A 20119-nucleotide genomic window follows, 5' to 3' on the forward strand; every position below is an offset into this window, starting at 1 on the left:
GACTCAGACGCCAGCAAGGTGGAGGTGGAGTACTGGTTTGGGCTGGTATCATCAAAGATGAGCTTGTGGGGCCTTTTCGGGTTGAGGATGGAGTCAAGCTCAACTCCCAGTCCTACTGCCAGTTTCTGGAAGACACCTTCTTCAAGCAGTGGTACAGGAAGAAGTCTGCATCCTTCAAGAAAAACATGATTTTCATGCAGGACAATGCTCCATCACACGCGTCCAAGTACTCCACAGCGTGGCTGGCAAGAAAGGGTATAAAAGAAGAGAAACTAATGACATGGCCACCTTGTTCACCTGATCTGAGCCCCATTGAGAACCTGTGGTCCATCATCAAATGTGAGATTTACAAGGAGGGAAAACAGTACACCTCTCTGAACAGTGTCTGGGAGGCTGTGGTTGCTGCTGCACGCAATGTTGATGGTGAACAGATCAAAACACTGACAGAATCCATGGATGGCAGGCTTTTGAGTGTCCTTGCAAAGAAAGGTGGCTATATTGGTCGCTGATTTGTTTTGTTTTTGAATGTCAGAAATGTATATTTGTGAATGTGGAGATGTTATATTGGTTTCACTGGTAAAAATAAATAATTGAAATGGGTATATATTTGTTTTTTGTTAAGTTGCCTAATAATTATGCACAGTAATAGTCACCTGCACACACAGATATCCCCCTAAAATAGCTAAAACTAAAAACTACTTCCAAAAACATTCAGCTTTGATATTAATGAGTTTTTTGGGTTCATTGAGAACATGGTTGTTGTTCAATAATAAAATTATTCCTCAAAAATACAACTTGCCTAATAATTCTGCACTCCCTGTACTTGAATTCCACTTTTGAAATAAAATAAAATGAAGAGCTGCTTTTCACTGTGAAATTGATCGTTTCCAGTCTGGGAAATTACATGTCTTTGATCTATAAATACAGTCTTTACAAAAAGATATCAATTAATATGCATTAGTGAGAGAAGTACCTACTTTATTCAAGGTTTAGAGGCTATTTTATATTATTTGCATAGTTCCCACACTACAGAGTGAGTACAATACCCAGTTGTTGTCTGCCCAGAATGATTCAGAGGATCACTAGCTTACATTTTATAAGAGTGTAAAGAGATAAGACTCCCTTAGAAAATGGCTTAATATTCAGAGGACCGTCTAAAGCCATGTGGTGGAGTCTCTATTCATACAGAGGGATATGGGAAATGAGCAAAAACCAAACAGAGCACCAGCACATCTGTAATCCTGATTATTTTTAATCAAAATGTTACAAGAATTTCAGACATAACATTTATTTTGCATTTTCATAAAAATATATACAATAAATCATTGCTAATCCCTAACAAACCATCACAGCTATTATAACTTGAGTTTGCTAACAGAAACCTCTTTGTTTTTCTTCTTCTTCTTTGAAGGCTGGTCCTTTGCGCTTTTGATCTGACTTTTGACCTGGTCCTGCAGCTGAGAGAAGAACGCTTGAGAGGACCGCAGAGCCTTGTCCTTCCCCTCGTCCTGAAACAGGAACACTTGGTTAGTAAAGTCACCTCAGGAACATCTGCAGCATAAAGTAGGAATTTGTGTAATGTTTACAACAAAAGCCTTCCTTAAAGGTGTGGTGTGTCTGAGAAGTGGAAAAGGCTGACTAATTGTTTGCTAAAAATAGATTACCCAGTCTGTGATGGCACTACATAGTTAAAACATGAGTTAATCCATAGAGCACAACCTGCTGAAGTTCAAACTGTGCATCAGAATGAGGAACACCGGTGACTTTGAACGTGACACAGTCGTTGACTCTGAGAATATTCTGAAGCTGCTGATCTACTGGGATTTTCCCCAAACAATGTCTAGTATTACAGAGAATGGTCCGAATAAGATCAAAATATCCAGTCAGCAGTAGTTCCATGTGTGAAAATGGCATGTTGATGTAAGAGGATAACGAACTGGTAGGAAGGCAACAGTAACTCACAGAACTGCTCGCTACCACTAAAGCCCCGTTTCCACTGGTCGCTACTCAGATCGACTCGCAACAGTTCGCCACAGTTTAAGTGTGACGTCGTCAGACTACATGCCACCGATTGGCCTGTCAGGGGGTCACTCCATGAGTCATTAGATTATCTCATTCATGAAAATCAAAACTGCCATTTTTTAAACCCAGCTAGGAGGGAAATGGCTACAAATAATGCCGGTGCCTCCCGAGTCTGACGGAAAGCCATAGACCGAGTAGCAGGTATATTCTTGCCTCGACATCCACCTTTGTTGTAGGGTTCACGTCTCAAACTAATCACGGGATGCTTGGCCATGTTGCTATGACAATGACCACACACATTAGGTGGTACTCTATTGTATTGGAAAACCAGTCGATCCCAATCAAGTCGTGGCGAACAGTGGCAAGTCGATCCATGTAGATACTAATGGAAAAAGGGGCTTAAGGTATGCAGAAGAGCATCTCTGAACGCACAACTCGTTGAACTTTGAAGCAGCAGAAGATCACACTGGGTGCTGCTCCGGTACGGACATGAAACTGAGGCTGCAGTTTTCAGAGGCTCAAGAAAATTGAACCACAGAACATTGTAAAAATGTTGTCTCGTCTGATGAGTCTTGATTTCTGCTGCATCACACAGATGGTTGCGTGGCTGGTTATAAACAACATGAAACAGGGCTGTAGAGTGTGACCAATTTGGTCGCAAATGTGACCTAATTTCTCAATGGTGTGACTAAAAAAAACATCCTAGGTCGCACCGGTGCGACCAGGCGTTCGAGTTACTAAAAAAAAAAAAAGTTTCCACATCTCTGAAAGTCTCTGTGTGGCCAACAGCAGACAACATTGAGCCCAAATCATGGTCTAAACCAATCTGAGGTAGTCAAGGGTAGAACCTCTCAGATGATGTCAGCGAAGCACCTTAAGCACAATAACTTTTTCAGTACCGTATTTTTCTGACTAGAAGGCACACTTAAAATCCTTTAATTTCCTTTGTTTAAAAAAAAAAAAAAAAGCATCACATTGGTGTTTAGTGATATTTAGACTTAGTTGTATCATATGAATAATGATTACTTTCTCCTGTGTGCATCTTTAAAGCACTTCCAAACATTTATAACGTTGATCTGACAGAACTCTGAGCAGGTTGATGACGACTTCCTACCGAGAGCAGCAGAGTGAAGCGAGATCAGGCACTCACCTTGAGTATCGTCGCTTTGCCTCCTTTTGTGACTTTCTTGAGGGTTTCTGTCACTTGAGCCTTCGATGGCTTTTTGTTCTCCTCTGTTTTATTGGCCTCTTTAAGTTTCTGTTTCTTTTCCTTCTCTTTGATCTTCAATCGCTTAACCTTCTTTTTGTTGCGCCTCTCACGTTTCTTGTCTGTTGATGTCTTCTCTGTCGCTCCCAGCAAATCTCCCGCTTTGTTCTTCTCCTTTGGTTGGAGGAGAGGATTGTTAGACAAAATCCTCATATGAAAATAATGGACTTCTGTACATGGATTGAAGACTAACCTTGATTTCTTCTGGTGCGAGTAGCGTAGCATCACTAGTGCTGACAGGAGCCACCTCCTCCATTGTAATGGATGGCAAATTAGACACCACTTTGACCTCAGGAACAGGCTATGGACAAAAGCAAACATGAATACAAAATGAATCAGAAACCTTTTACCTTTCACAGTACAGCACTGTGTAAATATACATTCAGTTTATCCAACGATAATTACAGCTTAAATTAAAGACTACAATCACGTTGGGACAGGTTTTTAAAGAACCATGCACCTGAGAAACTGCAGAGTATCTAGCTTTAGTCACTGCTAGCAGGAAAAACTCACCGGCTTAGGTGTGAAGTGGAAGTTGGAAAGAGCATCTAACTTTAGGAAGAGTGTGTCCATAAGCTTCTGAATTTCTACATGGGCTGGGTTCTCCTCCTCCTCCGTTTTTTGCTGAAATTACAAAAGATGATAATAATAATACAATGAATATTTGAGGAAATGCTTCATATGTGTCAAAGTTCTAATGAAAACAAGAAAAAAAGTCAAACCTGATTCTGCTTGAGATATTCTTGCTCATAGATTTCTGCTAAACTCTGCTTGCTCTTCTCATGGTCCAACGTGAGCCTCTTCTTGTACTCAAACACCTCCTCCTTAGGCTTCTCTTTGCGAACCACGTCATCGAAAGCCTTCCAGAAACACAAGTATAAGTAACTAGGTTATTCATTATAATAATATAAAAAATGAATAATAATAATAAAAAAATACTGGTTACTGTTACTAACTTGGTCTTTAATTCTCTGTTTGATGATGTCTTCCAGCTGTAGTGTAGTTTCTTCTGTGATTGCAGGGGCTGAAAAAACAAATGAGAAATTTTACTCTATGATTTGACATAATAAGGCTGCTATTAATTATTCAAACTAAAGCATGCACAAACAGAGTGGGAGTTTGGGAGGTGCTGGGTGGTCACTAACCCGTCCTGGACGTCTGCTCAAACGCCACGTCTTCCTCCAGCATGCTGTTTTCAGGACGGGTCTGTGCAGTTACTTCTCCGGACAGCTGCCAGGGTTTCTCTGCTAAAGCTGCTTTCTCTAGCTCTTCAATCTTCTGGGACATCTGCAGGTTACAGCAAATGCAGGATTGCACAGTCACCAACAGTGAACTAAAAATCAGCCCTGTTGGGTCAATGTTGGGTACCCATGATCTGTGCTCCTTCAGGTACAGGTGAGACATTCAATCGAAGGAGGCAGGTAAGGAGTTAAACTAATCTCCACTCTGAAGCAACTACCAACAAGAGTGAAGGACGCCGTTCACTAATGTGATACGTTGGGAAATTTACACTATAGGATCACCTATAGTGCAAGAATCTGAAATTTATGATTTCAAAACAAATAAACAAACAAACAAAAAGTGGTATTAGCACTCGGCAGATTTAAAGAGTGTACTCACACAAAGCAATCAGTATCATGCCTGAACCCCCAAATTCTAGTTCATTCGTCAAGTGTGATCGCTGCTCCCCACTGTTTAGTTCAACTCAGGCCTGATACAGATGGATGCAACTACTACATCATCATTCACTGGTTTCTGAACTCCTGATACCTCGAAATGAGAGTTTTCACCCTTGCCATCTCGGTGTTTTAAAACCAGATGAGATGAGGGGTGGATCTGACTGTGAAACCACAAGTAAATCGCCTAATAAGCTGTCAATCACAAGCCAATGAGCATAACCTGGATAATTCTCCTTTCTGACAAACACAATGACCAAAATTAATCAGCAAAGTGTTTACAGAGGTTCATTTACTTGTAGACTTGAATAGGATTTTAAGTCTTTCTGCAACCACAACTATGCCACCTGGGGGCCATTCAAAAGAATGCAAGTTTAATGGGGCCTTTTAAATACATCTATAACACATGTGAGAGGACACATGCATCCTAGAATTATGAACTGTGCTCTACAAGAGCACTTTTAAGAGTTTTACGTGCATGAAAGAGCAAGCACGATACAAGACAACCACACTTAGTGTGAGCACACCCTCAGTCCTCTTGTGATTTAACACTTTATTTTGCTTTTTATTATTCTGGAGGGCTTACAGCTGCATCCTCTTAAGTCAAACAGGGATAAATTGGAATCAAATTAAAAAACTTGCTCCAACTTGCTGTGTTGGATATGTTAATCAAACCAGAGACATCTAAAACCTCGTTTCAGTTGCATTTCATTTACCTTTTCTTGCCGTTTCTCAAACGATGATTTTGCTTCAGACTTGGCTGAGCCTTTGGCTTTTCCTCCCAAAATGTCCTCCACATCCTCTCCCTCGCTGTCTTCATCATCCGAGAGATTAAAGGTCACTTTCTTATGAGACGACCTAGACTGACCCCTCTCCTCTTCCCTGCCAAAGTGCAGACACGAACATGGTGAAATTGACTTCTCCCACACATAACTGCACGTTTTATAATTTTTGATTGCACTTACTCATCATCACCCTCCTCTTCGCCATCATAGTCGTCATCTATTACTTCTTCACCTTCCTCCTGGCTTTCATCCACGCTGTCATCCTCTCCATCTGACGGGTCGTCTGTTTTAGCGGGTTCGCTGTCCACGGCGTCAAAGAAGTCCTTGTACTTGAGATTCCTGGAGCTCTTCACCTGTCGGTATAAAGAACAATCAACATATTTGCTGTAGTTTGAACTATTGGGAGGCAAAAAAAATGAGTGGAAAATGTGTGATAAGTTACATACAGTATTTTTCTTTTGCTTTTTGGTGGAAATGATTTGCTCTAGGTCAAGATCATCATCCTCATCTGAGGGCAGATCCTGAAAATAGTCTACGTCATCTTCATCCTCCTTTCCCTCGCGCTTGTCCATATCATCCAAAAATGCCTCCATCTCTGACAGTTTAAAGAACTTATCATCAACCTCAGAGGGCACCACTTTTGCTTTGGATGCCTTCCTTCCTGTATCCTTCTTCTGTTTCTCTTTTTTCTCCAGAGCATCCACATCAAAATCCAAATCAGAGTCATCCTCTGTGTTATCGTCTTCCTCCACAGCCATTTTCTTTGTCCGTCTCGGTGGTTCCAATTCTTGTTCCTCCTCCTCTTCTTCTTCATCGTCATCATTATCTGCTGATGCTCCTTCTTCTTCTTGACCACTCTCTTCCTGCTCCTCTTCCTCCAGCACAGTTAACGTCTCATCTGCTAAAGCTTCGTCTATGGTGTTTTTAAAGTGTTTCAGTACGGCTTTGTTCTGCAGCTCTAGCTCCTGCCAAATCTGTTCTTCATCAAAATTTTCCACAACCAGCTGAGCTAGCGGGCTTCCTGTATAATGTCCAGGTTCCTGAGCTTTGTGGAGGTCATACAGAGTCTTAGTGATGGAGGTAAAGTCTGTTGCCACTTCATCTTGAAGGCTGCAAAGATGAAAAGACACAGAATTAGTCGGGTATGTCTTATGATGCGATATTGGGGGGGAAATTTGTTGTTGTTGTTTTTATTAAATAACTGAATTGGATGAAAGTCTGTGGTTTATTTGTTAATGTGTTGGTACAAAAACAAAACCACTACATTTCATCCATACATCTTCTACCGCTTATCTGGGTTCAGGTCGCAGGGGCAGCAGTCTAATCAGAGAAGACTTCCCTCACCACCTCTTGCAGCTTATCCAGATGGGTGCAATCACATCCGTGACCTCGTTCTTTCGGTCACTGCCCAGAGCTCGTGACCATAAGTGAGGGCAGGAATGTAAATCGATCGGTAATCCAAACTTCATTTTTAGGCTCAGCTCTCTCTTCACCACAACAAACCGACAGACTATCCGCATCACTGCTGATGCCGCTTCAATCCATCTGCCAGTCTCCTCCTCCCCTCATTCATGCTTAAACTCTTCCACTTGGGGCAGCAACTTGCCCCATGGGACTGTTTCATCCTTCAAATTATTGATTTAGTTGCCATGGGATGATGTGGCCTGTGGTTTTGGGCTGGCTCTAAGATCACTACTATACCACATACAGTCTAGAAGTGCACGTTTTGCCACTTTTCAGCAATTTTCTTCTCTTGTTTCAGTAGCTCAGAATGAAGTGAAAATTTGATACAGAAAATCATATTTTTATGACTGCAGCAGTAGCATTCGACATAAATTACTACAGTTGCCACTCCAAAAAGCAATGAAATGCCACAATTTGGGATTGATTAACAATTTTCCTGTATTACGCCGACTTTTGGGCTCCTCAAGAAAAAGCTGTGCTCTGTGTGTGTGTGTGTGTGTGTGTGTGTGTGAGATCCAGGCCTCCCACACCAAAACAGCATTGTGCTTATTTGTTAAACTGCTTAAGCAGCTCCAGCACCAAGAGCTCAGGCCTTTTTTGACTACTGGGCTTTGAGATGTGCCGTCTATGGCAAACCTGTGGAATCAGTCCTGTTCTGTTGGGAAAAACTGGGAAAAACTTCCCTGTCTGATTGTGGAAATTCAGTAGGGCTTCTCCACCATTTTATTCATACAAGTTGTCTCCCGTTTGGTGAGGGGTCTTAACCCCCATTTGAAATACGGTAACACAGACTTGTGTGCACAAATGCATATACCTTACTAGATATTTACTTCATTCAAGACATTTGAAGTTTTACATTTTCTAACAGGTGTGGACTTTCTGAGTCTAAATCAGGATTGACAAACATGATATGCAATGAATAAACATCTGGTGTGTCACAGCAGTTGGTAGTCTAACACACGTCAGTTATTACAAGCACATCATCTTTGTTTTCTTTTCTTTATTTTTTTTTTACGTAGCTCTACAGACAGCTTACAGTAATGACCTAACTTTTATTTTATGAGCATAAATGTTACTGCAGTTGGATACGCTCATACCATGAAGATCTGTTTAAAGGTGTAGCAATCCCCAAATGCGTGAGCCAGCTGATTTTAGGAACATAAAGCGACTAAATGTTTCTACATGAAGCAAAAAGGAGAAACTCGCCTAATCATTTATATCTTACCAAAACCTCGACGTATAAACGTGTTGTCAGGTAAATGTGTTAATGCTGTGCTAACGCTACAGTTAGCTTCAGCTAGCTGGAGCGAATTTATAAAAATATTTAACAGCTTCTTCAAAAGATTTAAAAAAAAATTACTCAACGCAAACAACAAACACTTACCCGAGGAAGTTTTCTGGCTGTGCTGTGTTGGCATTTATTTTCTTTACACACTCTTCCAGAACACCGAGCACATCTCCACTAGCCATGATTGTCCCCACATGTGTGGCTGTCTGTGTCGCACGTAAACAGGCTCACCGAGAAACCGCTCTGTACCTGCCACTTGGTTCCGGGGAACGAACATGGCGTCCGCCGTGCTGAAGGTTGCAGGTCTGTGTCAACAATTATTCAGCTTCGAAATTTTCGCTATTAAGTTCACTGTTCTGCAAACGATAAACGATGATACTAAGCTTCGTTATAGTGAGCTGTAATTTTTTTCGGAAGCTCAAACGAGCCCGCAAAGTTGACGAACATAAACAATGTTTACGTTACATCATGAACCAGAAGCACTCAAAAAGCGCAAACCTCCGCCAAGGCAGCTCACTCTGTATACAGTATTTACTTTTAAGGGAGTAGTATTGTATTTTCTCTATATTCAGTTATTTTCTTTGTTCTTTTCAAATATACTTTAGGAAGTTTGTAGTGCAGCAAAAAGGCTTTTGTTATTTGCCGCCTTGAAACCCATTTGAATATAGTTGGCATAATTTTGAGTATCATTTTTTATGTGGATATAGTACATGTGTAGCATTTATTTCAGTGGTTCCTAAAATGTTTAGCAATACACGTCAGGTGAAAAAAGTCTTTGATCAAACTAGTTTTTACTTTTGTTTTCCAATAAAATAGCTCCACATAGCGTTGTTATCACCTCTCAATCAATTCAGTCTATCAGGCTATCAATTGATCAATCAATTGACCTTGAAGGTGACACATTTGAAATCTTTACAATCTGCTTTCTCCATGTTTACAATACACAGGACAATCATAAGAATTATAGTTTCTAAGTTACAAAGCTTTTTGTGAATTTGTGACCAATAAATCATTACGCTGACCTTGGTGGATGTAAGCCAAGTTAACATGACCCCACGCTACACCCCTACAAAGTTTTATCATTCACTTCAAGCTGTTGCGTTTACAGACAGAGATGCTTAGCCAAGGTACCTATTAACTTCCTAACTACTAACTTAAGCCAAAGCCATACCATGAAGTAACTTCACACTGGAGCATTTTATTCCAAGATTTTTGTATGGCAAGGAGATGTGTGTAAAATTATATGGGTACTGTTATTTACTCTCTGAAACACAGGGTTGACCTAATAACCTAATTATATGTATATGTTCAGTACATAAACAGCAGGTTTCCCAGACAGGGATTAAGTCTTGTCTGAGACTAGGAGAAGAATTCAAAGATGACCTCCAATGAAGGCAAAAACAAGATTATGGCCTGGGAAACAAAAGATTGCTCTTATAGTAATAAAACAAAGATTATTGATATGTTCTCCTGATACTTCAGCTTTAAAATAAAAAACTAAGTATCATCAGTAAAAAACTATGTCTTCATAAGGAGACGGTAGGTTTATTTTACAACATAACTCAATAAAGTCATTTGAAAGTATGAAACACTTTATTGAGTTGAATGAATGGTAAGGTGCAGAAAAGCCAAAATGAGGGTATTATTTTATGCTCAGTATGAGCACTTTACTTTAAAAAGTCGTCTTTAAGGAATTGCCCTGTCGATTGGTCGTAGGAGGAAGGGAAGCCTAATCATTTTAATTTGAAAAGTCTTTCTTTCACAAATTAGTGTTATTCATGTTTACATTAAGTCAGCAAGCATCAAACAGAACACCAAACGGTAAAGATTGGTCTATTTATTATTTATATGATCTAAAACCAACAGTCAGTCACACAAAGGAGAACAGATTTGGGAGTGCAGGAAGCATAGGATTTAAATATCATTAATGTAACTCGGGACTTGGTCCAGAATATACAGCATACATCAAAGCTACTCGAGTAGAAACAACAAACACAGCTGATCTCTTTGTATTTTAATTTCATATTTAGCGGCGGGTGTTTCCAGATGCTCTCGCGTCGCGCTCTGGAGGGCACATTCAACAACGGTGCCCCTCCATCAGGGTGTTCCCGCGTCTCTGTGGAAGCTGGGCAGGCTTAACCACATCGCCATCGCTGTCCCCGACATGGAGAAGGCCACGGCGCTGTATCGGGACGTGCTGGGGGCCACGGTGAGTGAGAAGGTGCCCCTGCCCGATCATGGTGTCTACACTGTGTTCGTGGAGCTCGGCAACACCAAGCTGGAGCTGCTCCATCCTCTCGGAGAGAAGAGCCCCATCTCGGGCTTCTTGTTGAAAAACAAGTCAGGAGGAATGCATCACATTTGTATCGAGGTGAGACGGCGATGACAGGGGAGAGCTTTTATTACATTTTTGCATGGCTCTGCTTCATTTATCTGTTCACGTGACCCCAAATTCACGAGACTGAATTCAGAATTTGTTCATTTTCGTACTTCCTCTTGTCTACGTCTACTGTGACGTGTATATAATGAATGAGTGTACTGGTTTAAAGCATTAGTTGCACTAGTGTTTTATGAGACAATCCTTGCCTTCTGGTTCATATTCATTTTCCTTTTGCTCTGAGGATGTGCTGCAGCAAAATCTTTCTCTCGTGTTTTATGAGGATTGTGAGTCAGAATGGCCCAAAGAAAACATGCTTTCCTTCAGACTGTGACATGGTATTTATAAGAAACTGTTGTGTTGCATTTGTTGTGTTGTGAACCGGTGTAGTAGTATGGCTATTTGGTACATATAAATACATATGATATGACCTGGGATGACCACACGATTATCTTTGCTTGTGTTTTTATTTTAAGATCTACTCTGAATTTACAAATACCCATCATAAGGTAATAATTTAAAAGACGGAAACTAACAAATTAATCTAAAAATGAACATCTTCAAACACTAAAAACTGAAAAATAATTGTCATCACTGACCATGAGAATGGCCTAATGTAATATTATGAATTTACTAAATTACATAAAGTAAAATAACTTTTTTTAAAAAAAAGCAGTTCAGCTTTTGCAGAAATCATAATTACTACGTGTATCGAAGCTTAAAAAGTATTTAGGAATAATTATCTAGGGCCTGTGTGAGTGTAGTAGAGTTTGTTGTTAGTGTTATGTGTTCATGTCAGACAACAAATGTCAGTGTTGTTGTTGGTCCTATAAATCCAGTAACAGCTTGTCCCAAATTATGTGACTCAGCACGGGGGGCCTGTGCGTTAGTTTGCAGTGTTATGAGAGTTGACACTCAGTTGTGATCATTTTTAACCCTAATGATAACAAGTGAATTGAACAATAATGTTTTGTTCCCCCTATGACTGCAGGTAGACGACATTAGCGCTGTGATAGCCGACCTAAAAACCAAGAACATCAGAATGCTTTCGGCGGAGCCACGGATAGGTGCTCACGGCAAACCGGTCATGTTTCTCCATCCTAAAGACTGTGACGGTGTGCTGGTGGAGCTTGAAGAAGCGTGAAACATCACATCCTGCTGTTGACTGAGAGTTTTCCAGGCAGTTTGATGATCAGAGTGATAGCGGGGATTGTTCCTTATAGCACTTCTGCTTTTGGAAAAACAGTTCTTCTTTGTATGGAATAAAGTTTTATGTGATGTATTAGTATGCGGTGTGTTGTTCTAACAGCTTCCCCTAAAGTGTTTGTGATAGAAATTTGATATTTCCCATATCTGCTAATTTGTGACATACAGTAAATGGTGGCTTTCTTAGATACAGCACTGGGTTGGACTTCCTCTTGGGTTCAGAGCATGAATTCAACAAGGTGCTGGAATCATTCGTCACAGATTTTGGTCCATATTGACATGATAGCATTTTTTGTCAGCTCATCCACAACGTCAATCTCTCATTCCACCACATCCAAAAGGTGCTCTGTTGGACTGAGATCTGGATGGTGACTCTGGAGGCCATTTGAGTACAGTCAGCTCACTGTCATGTTCAAGAAAACAATTTGCGATAATTTGAGCTTCGCGACATGTAAGATATCCTGCTGTAAGCAGCCATCAGACGATGGCACACTGGTGTTTAAAAGATGCTCAATTGGTAAAAAGAGTCCCAATAAAATCTCTCCATCACTGTTACAAAACCAGCAGTCTGAACAACTAATACTGACCCTACCATCTAAATACTGAAGCAGAAATTGAAAGGCAATGTTTTTCCAGTTTTGGTGAGCCTGTGAATTGCAGCCTTAGCACTCTGGTCATTCTTCTTTGAACTCTTGCATTAGGACTTTTTTCACCCACAGAAAATTCTTAAAGCATTCATAGTTAAAGGATTTGTTGTAATGTAAATATCCAGACTTTACTTAACTTCACTAGTAGACAGAAGTGCATTTACAAAGTATGTAAGAGGAAAACGCTAAGATAAAATTAGCACCTAAATAAATAGAGAACACAGACTATCAATATCAACGTCTATGAAGACAATTATGCTTTTAAAGAAAAGAGAGCTTGAGAGAAAATTGAGTAGATCAACTCCTGAAAATCTCAGACCACCACATCTAACACCAACAACCATATTATGTTTAAAGTCACTGACGCTCAGTTTGAACCTCAGGTCATTTTGACGATGTCTACATAAGTTGCTGCCACGTGATTGGCTGGTAAGATTTACAGTAGGAAGCAGCATATAAAGTAGGATAGCTTCAGGTGGGAGTAAGTTTGATTTTCTCACTAACATGAATTCACTTTTGCATTTTGACTGACATGGTTTAAATTGGACTACTCTGATGCATTGATTACTGTTTAATCCCTTTAAATTTTGAACTAGTTCTGAATAAAATATGTTGATAATATATTTTTAAATACAAATCAAGCCAGGCAGCACGGTGGCATGGTGGTTAGCACTGTTGCCGCACAGCAAGAAGGTCCTGAATTCAATTCCACCATCAGGCCGGGGTCTTTCTGTGTGGAGTTTGCATGTTCTCCCCGTGTTTGCGTGGGTTCTCTCTGGGTACTCCGGCTTCCTCCCACCGTCCAAAGACATGCAGCTTGTGGGGATAGGTTAATTGATTAATCCAAATTGTCACTATGTGTGAGTGTGAATGGTTGTCTGTCCCTGTGTGTTAGCCCTGCGACAGACTGGCGACCTGTCCAGGGTGTACCCTGCCTCTCGCCCTATGACAGCTGGGATAGGCTCCAGCGCCCCCCACAACCCTGAAAAGGATAAGCGGAAGCGAATGGATGGATGCAAATCAAGCCATAAAAAAATAAATCTTAAGTTTGTTTTAGGTGAAGCCCAAATACGTTCATTTCATTTAGGCTAATTAACACATTTCCCTGGCATACATTATCCTGCATTTAGTAACTTGCAGTTTTTTTTCCATTATGGCGGCTTGTAAGGCATTCTTCCGCCTTGCTGACACCTTTACTCTTGCCACCAACGCTGTTGTTAGTCTTGCTGGCTGTAACTCACCACTGGAGGGAGTCACAATTAATACCAGAGCGCACAGTCTGTATCCTTGGAAGAAAACATGTATGCGACTGCAAAACAGAGGGAACTGCTGATGACGCAGATAGACTCTCGGACATTTCATCTTGATTTCCTGTACAAGCTTTGCTCAAGCTGGAAATCCCCAGATTAGTTTCGTAAACTTTGAGGGAAAAAATAAAATAAAATACTGAGGGAGCTTGAGAACGTAAATTTGAAAAACTTGGACAACAAACTGCCAATTAGTATAACATCAAGGTGCTTATTTGGGATTTCTGGTGGGTACGTTTCAGGAGAATTGAGGCTTTCTGAAAACTGTTTACGTTCAGCTAAACTGACTATTTTGCTTGTTTATACTAAAACAAGAAGAATTGCTGCCAGACTTTAAACTACCAGTTGCTGAAAATTTAAACGGACCTGACATTTGTGCCATTTAGCTCCAACGTGTGTGAATTTTTTTATCTGAAGGCAATCAGCTGCAGTTTATTTTCTCTGGAGAAGGAACTGAAACAGATTGATGTTTGGTGTAGGCAGGTTTTTTTGCACTTTTACCATCACAGAAACATGAAAGACAAAAAACTGTTCAGAATCCAGAGGGTTGGTTTATTTGGTCTGAGTAACACCTCCAGGCTTTAAAATACAGCAAATATGTAGCAAGGACGAGCATTTCTAATTGTAGAGAGACATGCAAGATATAGGGAGGGTTTGAACAAACTCACAGGGGCTTCTAATAATAACATGAGTAATAACTTTAAAGGTCTAACCAGCAACATGCAGATGGCTTTTCATTTTGAAGCAAGATACAAATACACATAAGCTGTAGTAAATGTGGTGTGAGAGATTTAGCTGCTCTCTTTGCCAAGAGTGTGTTTGTCAAACAGGTACTCCGCCATGCCATTCTGGGGAGCGCCCATGCGGCGCAGATTAGTCACCCAGTCAGCCAGCTCTTTGATGGACTTCACCTGCTCATCCAGGTAGTGATTCTCAATGAAGTCGCACATCTGAAAGAGACAGTTTGGTTTAATAAGACGACACCAAAACAAAAAAAACCAAACAAAAAAAACCAAGAAAGGAGAGACATCTCCTGCATTATACGTACACTTTAAAAATAAATGTCATACAGGCCACATCAGAGTCACCTATGTTTTTATATTACACAAAAAATAAAATGGATTTCCAGATTTGCAGGTGTACAACCAATCAGCATGCCTTACGTGTGTTCACAATTTAATTTTGGTGTTCCTTCTCACTGCACTTTGCTGTGTAACATACACATCATATTTTAGTACTCACATGTGGGTCATTGTGTTCAGAGCAGAGTTTGTGCAAATCCAGCAGTGACTGGTTCACGCTCTTCTCGAGCTGCAGGGCACATTCAAGAGCCTCGACACCGCTGCCCCACTCATCCCTGTCTGGCTTCTGCAATTAAAGCATCATAAAAAAGCAAAACCCAAAAACAAGTGAGACATTTATTAATGAAAGATAAACGTTCACCAACCTGACCTAAAAAACAAGCTTCCTGAATATGTAAAGCAGATTTGCGGTTTAACGTTTCACTCGAGTTCTGGCGGTCATGTTTGCATGCCCGAAAGCGATAAGAGACTCTGCACGCCCACGCCCTTGGTATCTCTCTGTCCCTATGTGAAGCTTAAGATAGCCCAGAACAATCTCACACTCAGCCAGAAGTTAACATAAGTTACAGTCCATTTGTTTTCACAAATCTCATACCTTGACGTCTTGGAGGAAGATCCTTCCACCCCTCTGGTTCTGCAGTTTCATTAGCTTCTCAGCGTGCTCACGCTCCTCATGCGACTGATGATGGAAAAACTTGGCAAAGTTGTGCAATGCCTGGTCATCACGATCAAAGTAGTAGGACTGTAAGGAAGAAAGTTTGTAAACTTTAGGTAAGGTTTTTAAAATCTACCTGCCAAAACCATTACAAACAAAAAGGACTTGTCATACAGAGGACAGAAACCATAGTTGCCTGCCTGTTCTTTATACATACTCAAAGGAACTTCAACTTTTTTTAATTCAATACCTAAACATTAATATCCCCTCAGTTTAAAAACCTCCCTTATATTTGACTAATCCTGTTTAAAAAGCAGCTTGCTCTGATAGTGGGTTATTTATTTATCCATTTTAAATGGCAGTAGGCTGCTTCAACACCTCCGAAACCACTTCCCCTGCCTTTTTCTCAGCTCAATGGCTGTACCTGGACTGAAACCAAGCACAGCACTTATACCACATAGCAGCCTAGTTAAAAGGAATTAAAATCACTTCTTGATTATAAATAAAATCTACTCACACTTCCCTTTTCTCTGAGCACGATTACCCAAATGTCACCAGATGTTACAGACTGGTACTTTCCACTGAGCTGTCCTTCAATAACCCTTTTTAATCTGACCGTGCACCATGGATTGCTCTTACCATAGACAAGTAGACGTAGGAGGCATACAGCTCCAGGTTGATCTGCCTGTTGACTGCAGCCTCGCAGTCCTGGTGGAAGTTCTGTCTGACCTGGGAACTCATGGTTCTGAAACATAAAAATCACAATTATATCAGTAACTAATTGCAAAGGTGATTAGAGTAGGACGAGTTCAAGAGCAGTGAAAAGGTTCTGATTTTTTTTTTTTTAAATAGGCTCCTTTTACTGTGTTTAAATACATTTCTGGGGTTTGGCCCACGAACCTCAGACAATAGCTCGACTTATAAGTGTCACACCTCATAACAGCTGCGTAATACTGATTGTGTTGCTCAGTATTTTTGATGTTTGACGAACGTTATTCTTTCATCAAACAGTATCACTGGGCTAGGCCATGTACGTTACGTAAGGCAAAAATCAGGGGAAAAAAAGTTTCATGAAAACATTTGCTAAACTTTGCACTCTTTACCATTAAAACAGGCCTTAACAATTACATAAGTCACAACGTAAAGTATGAATCTGGTTAAAGCTCGACTTGTTTAAATAAAGTAAATATTTATTTAGTACGATGTGTTTGAAGAAAGCCACACATGGCGCTGAAAACACTGCGCAAAGCTTGGGCAGCCAAATGCGTACAGGCCCACACTGACTGCGACCTGAAGCGGATAAATCGAACCAGTATTATCAAACTACAAAGCCAATGGCAGCCTGGAATCTATAATCAAACATAACGATAAGAAAAGAAAACATAGGGAACGTTTCCTTACCAAATTTCAGTGGCAGGTCTTGTTGAGAGGAGGTCGAAGCAGTGCGTTGTTAGCAAAACAAAGAGTTAGCTTCCGAGCTAGGTGGTTTTCAAGGCTGACTAAGCTAGCTAATGTTTCAAGTTTAAATTCACTCGATGTATCGGAGCGACTGGTCCCGTGCTGTGCTGTATAAAGACAGTTGAAAGGTTGCCGTTCAAGCACTGTTGAAGCAGGTAACCTTCACTGTCCGATAACGAGAGACACGACTGAATGTTTCGACTCAGGCGCCTGTAGATTAGCACTTAGTGACGTCACCTGGCGGGGGTGTGGGAGGGGCCAAGAGGCAGAACATCAGAGCACGTACCCCAGTGTTAGTGAGCCTATTTGACTTTATTTTGTTTAATTTCAAAACATCCTTTTCATCATTTTCATTCACATGTGAACAAAGTCAACTTAGAAGTGATAATACTAACTAGTTCATACGTCTTTGGTCCTGTTTGTGGTTTGTAACAAGATCTGCTGACTCACCTTTGATCACGTGGAATGATTCATCTATTTTTTTATTTTTTTTTTACTATGTCATTAAAACATTCCAGAAAATTGGAGGTTAAGAAACAGTCTCATGATCACTTACCAGAACATGACTAACAAGTTCATTATGACACCCTGCACAGGAGTTGCCTTGGTAAAAATCCATAGCGTAGGCTTGTTGTGTCATTACCAAGGCAAGGTTTCCCAAAGGGGCAACCAGCTCTCCCTAGGGTTGTTTTTGTTTGTTTCTTCACTTTTTGTTTTTAATGAGAGAAAAAAATAAACACTACTTGCACATACTAAGTATTGTATTTGTTGGAGCATTGTGTGTAGTTTTCCTCACTTAGATGCCAACAAACTGGGATCTAGAGTACACTCACAATTTCTAGTACAAGTTTGGACCAGCTAAACTCTTCATTGCCTAGATTTAACAAGGTGCTATAAACACTCCTCAGAGATTTTGGTTCATATTGATGTGACAGCATCACACACTCGCTCCATGATGTACATTTCCTGACCCACCACACCCCAAAGGTGCTCTACTGGATTGAGATCTAGTGTCCATGGAGATCATTTGTGTAGTGAACTTATTGTCATCTTCAAAAAAACAGTTTGGGATGATTCAAGCTTTGTGATATGGCACATTATTCTGCTGGAAGTAGCTATCCACAAATAAGTGCATTGTAGTCACAAATGGATGGACATGGTCAATAACAGTACTCAGGTGGGCTGTGGTGTTTAAATAATGCCCAGTTGATATTAAGGGGCTCAAAGCATGGTGAAAAATATCCCCACATCTTTTCACCACTACCGCTAGTCTGAACCACTGATCCAAGACAGTATGGATCAGTATTTTCATCTTGTTTACACCAAATTCTGATCAGGATTCTGAATGTGGGAGCAGAAATTTAGACTCATGAGATCAACATTTATCCAGTCTTTTGTTGTACAATTTTGGTGAGTTTGTGTGAATTGTAGCCTCCGTTTCCCATTCTTTGCAGACAAGAGTAGCACACAGTGTGGTCGTCCGCTGTGTAACTGCTTCAGGTTTTGTGTATCCAGTGTTATGCTCTTCTGCACACCTTTGTTGTAATGAGTGGTTATTTCGGTAACTGTTGTTTTCCAGAGTTTGAAGCAAGTCTGGCAATTCTCCTCTGACATCAACAAGGCTTTTCATCCAGAGAAACTGCATAATTTCTCTTTTTCATACTCCGTAAACCCTAGAAATGTTTGTGTGGGAAAATCCCAATAGATCAGCAGTTTCTGAAACACTCAGACCAGCCTATCTGACACCAGCAACCACGTTCAGAGTCACTTGAATCATCTTTCTTCCCCCATTGTGATGATAGCTTGGTTTGAACTGGTTTGAACTAGCAAGTCATTGTGACCATCCTTAAAAACCTACTTGCACTGAGCCGCTGCGGTGTGATTGGCTGATTTTAGGTATTTACATTATCAAGCTGTTGAACAGGTGCACCCAACAAATTGTCCACTGAGTGTATGTTTGCTTGGAACCCATTTCTAAAGTTTGGAGGTTGTTTGAATTTTTTTTTAATGTATCTAACTTGAAAAGTAAACACGGACAAGGTGTTTCGGTTAAAATTTTGGCACAGATCATAAAAAAGAACAAATGTGCTGCAATTGTTTTTAAATTAAAATGTTAAAGCTTTTTACAAGGAAGCAAATATTTCAGCATTTGATCTTTAGTTTTCAGTAGGAACGAATCCATATTTGAGCCAAATCTTTCTAGGGAGCTATCTGTCTCTTTTAAACAAGAGCCAAATATAGAGCAATGTCCTAATATGTGGGACAAGGGTTCAAGGTATAAAAATGCTGTTAAGCTCCACGTGAAGCAGGACACCTTGTCACCCTAGATACTTGGAAGAGGCATTCAGTAGAACTCCCAGTCAATAAAAACAACATGTGATGTTTGGTCCCATATAATGAGAGAAAATCGCTCTTGATACTGGACGCCTGCGCGGTTTATACTGTGGTGAATAATTTACATTCTGGGTGTTGACCTTTACACGCTGATAATATATGCTTTCAGGAGAGTGTTTGTTTTAATTTTATTATTGCTTATTACACCTGAGCTGTTTTGTAAAACCGTTTGTTCCCTGCTAAAATCTAATGAATTAACCATAAAAGTATCATTTCTAGACCAACGTTCGAATTTTACATACATGTAGTTTTACGTTTTACTCACATCAAGCACTGCAAAACAGTCTTCTTACTTGTTAAATATGTATTTTATAAAACATTAAGATGTATGCGAATAGATATTTACTAATGTGTAAAGTTGTCATAGCGACAGGCTGCCGACACTCAATCGGCGAAGCGTTTATCGTTTACACAACTGTCTTATTTACCTTTACGCTATGCAATTGAAGCAGCAGCATCCTTTCTTTTCCTCAAAACTAATACTTCTTTTT

The 20119-nt window shown here is 40.3% G+C and overlaps 3 protein-coding genes across 3 annotated transcripts; 1 reads left to right on the forward strand and 2 right to left on the reverse strand.

Moving 5' to 3' along the window:
- Positions 1 to 1232: 1232 nt before the first annotated feature.
- Positions 1233 to 8763, reverse strand: mphosph10 (M-phase phosphoprotein 10 (U3 small nucleolar ribonucleoprotein)). Its single transcript, XM_026166319.1, has 11 exons — positions 8599 to 8763; positions 6197 to 6860; positions 5931 to 6103; positions 5682 to 5847; positions 4435 to 4576; positions 4246 to 4313; positions 4012 to 4149; positions 3803 to 3913; positions 3483 to 3590; positions 3173 to 3403; positions 1233 to 1508 (listed from the first exon to the last, which is right to left on the reverse strand). Exons 1-11 carry the CDS (start codon positions 8682 to 8684, stop codon positions 1356 to 1358), a joined length of 2040 nt encoding a protein of 679 aa, XP_026022104.1. The 5' UTR covers positions 8685 to 8763; the 3' UTR covers positions 1233 to 1355.
- mcee (methylmalonyl CoA epimerase) lies at positions 8706 to 12167 on the forward strand. The gene is made up of 3 exons (XM_026166329.1): positions 8706 to 8805; positions 10533 to 10873; positions 11871 to 12167. Exons 1-3 carry the CDS (start codon positions 8778 to 8780, stop codon positions 12021 to 12023), a joined length of 522 nt encoding a protein of 173 aa, XP_026022114.1. The 5' UTR covers positions 8706 to 8777; the 3' UTR covers positions 12024 to 12167.
- Positions 12168 to 14570: 2403 nt separating this feature from the next.
- On the reverse strand, positions 14571 to 17469 carry fth1a (ferritin, heavy polypeptide 1a). The gene is made up of 5 exons (XM_026166339.1): positions 17178 to 17469; positions 16416 to 16521; positions 15717 to 15863; positions 15282 to 15407; positions 14571 to 14989 (listed from the first exon to the last, which is right to left on the reverse strand). Exons 2-5 carry the CDS (start codon positions 16515 to 16517, stop codon positions 14831 to 14833), a joined length of 534 nt encoding a protein of 177 aa, XP_026022124.1. The 5' UTR covers positions 16518 to 16521; positions 17178 to 17469; the 3' UTR covers positions 14571 to 14830.
- Positions 17470 to 20119: the final 2650 nt, after the last annotated feature.

This window comes from Astatotilapia calliptera, chromosome 1 (assembly GCF_900246225.1).
Source record: "Astatotilapia calliptera chromosome 1, fAstCal1.2, whole genome shotgun sequence".
NCBI classification, from domain to species: domain Eukaryota; kingdom Metazoa; phylum Chordata; class Actinopteri; order Cichliformes; family Cichlidae; genus Astatotilapia; species Astatotilapia calliptera.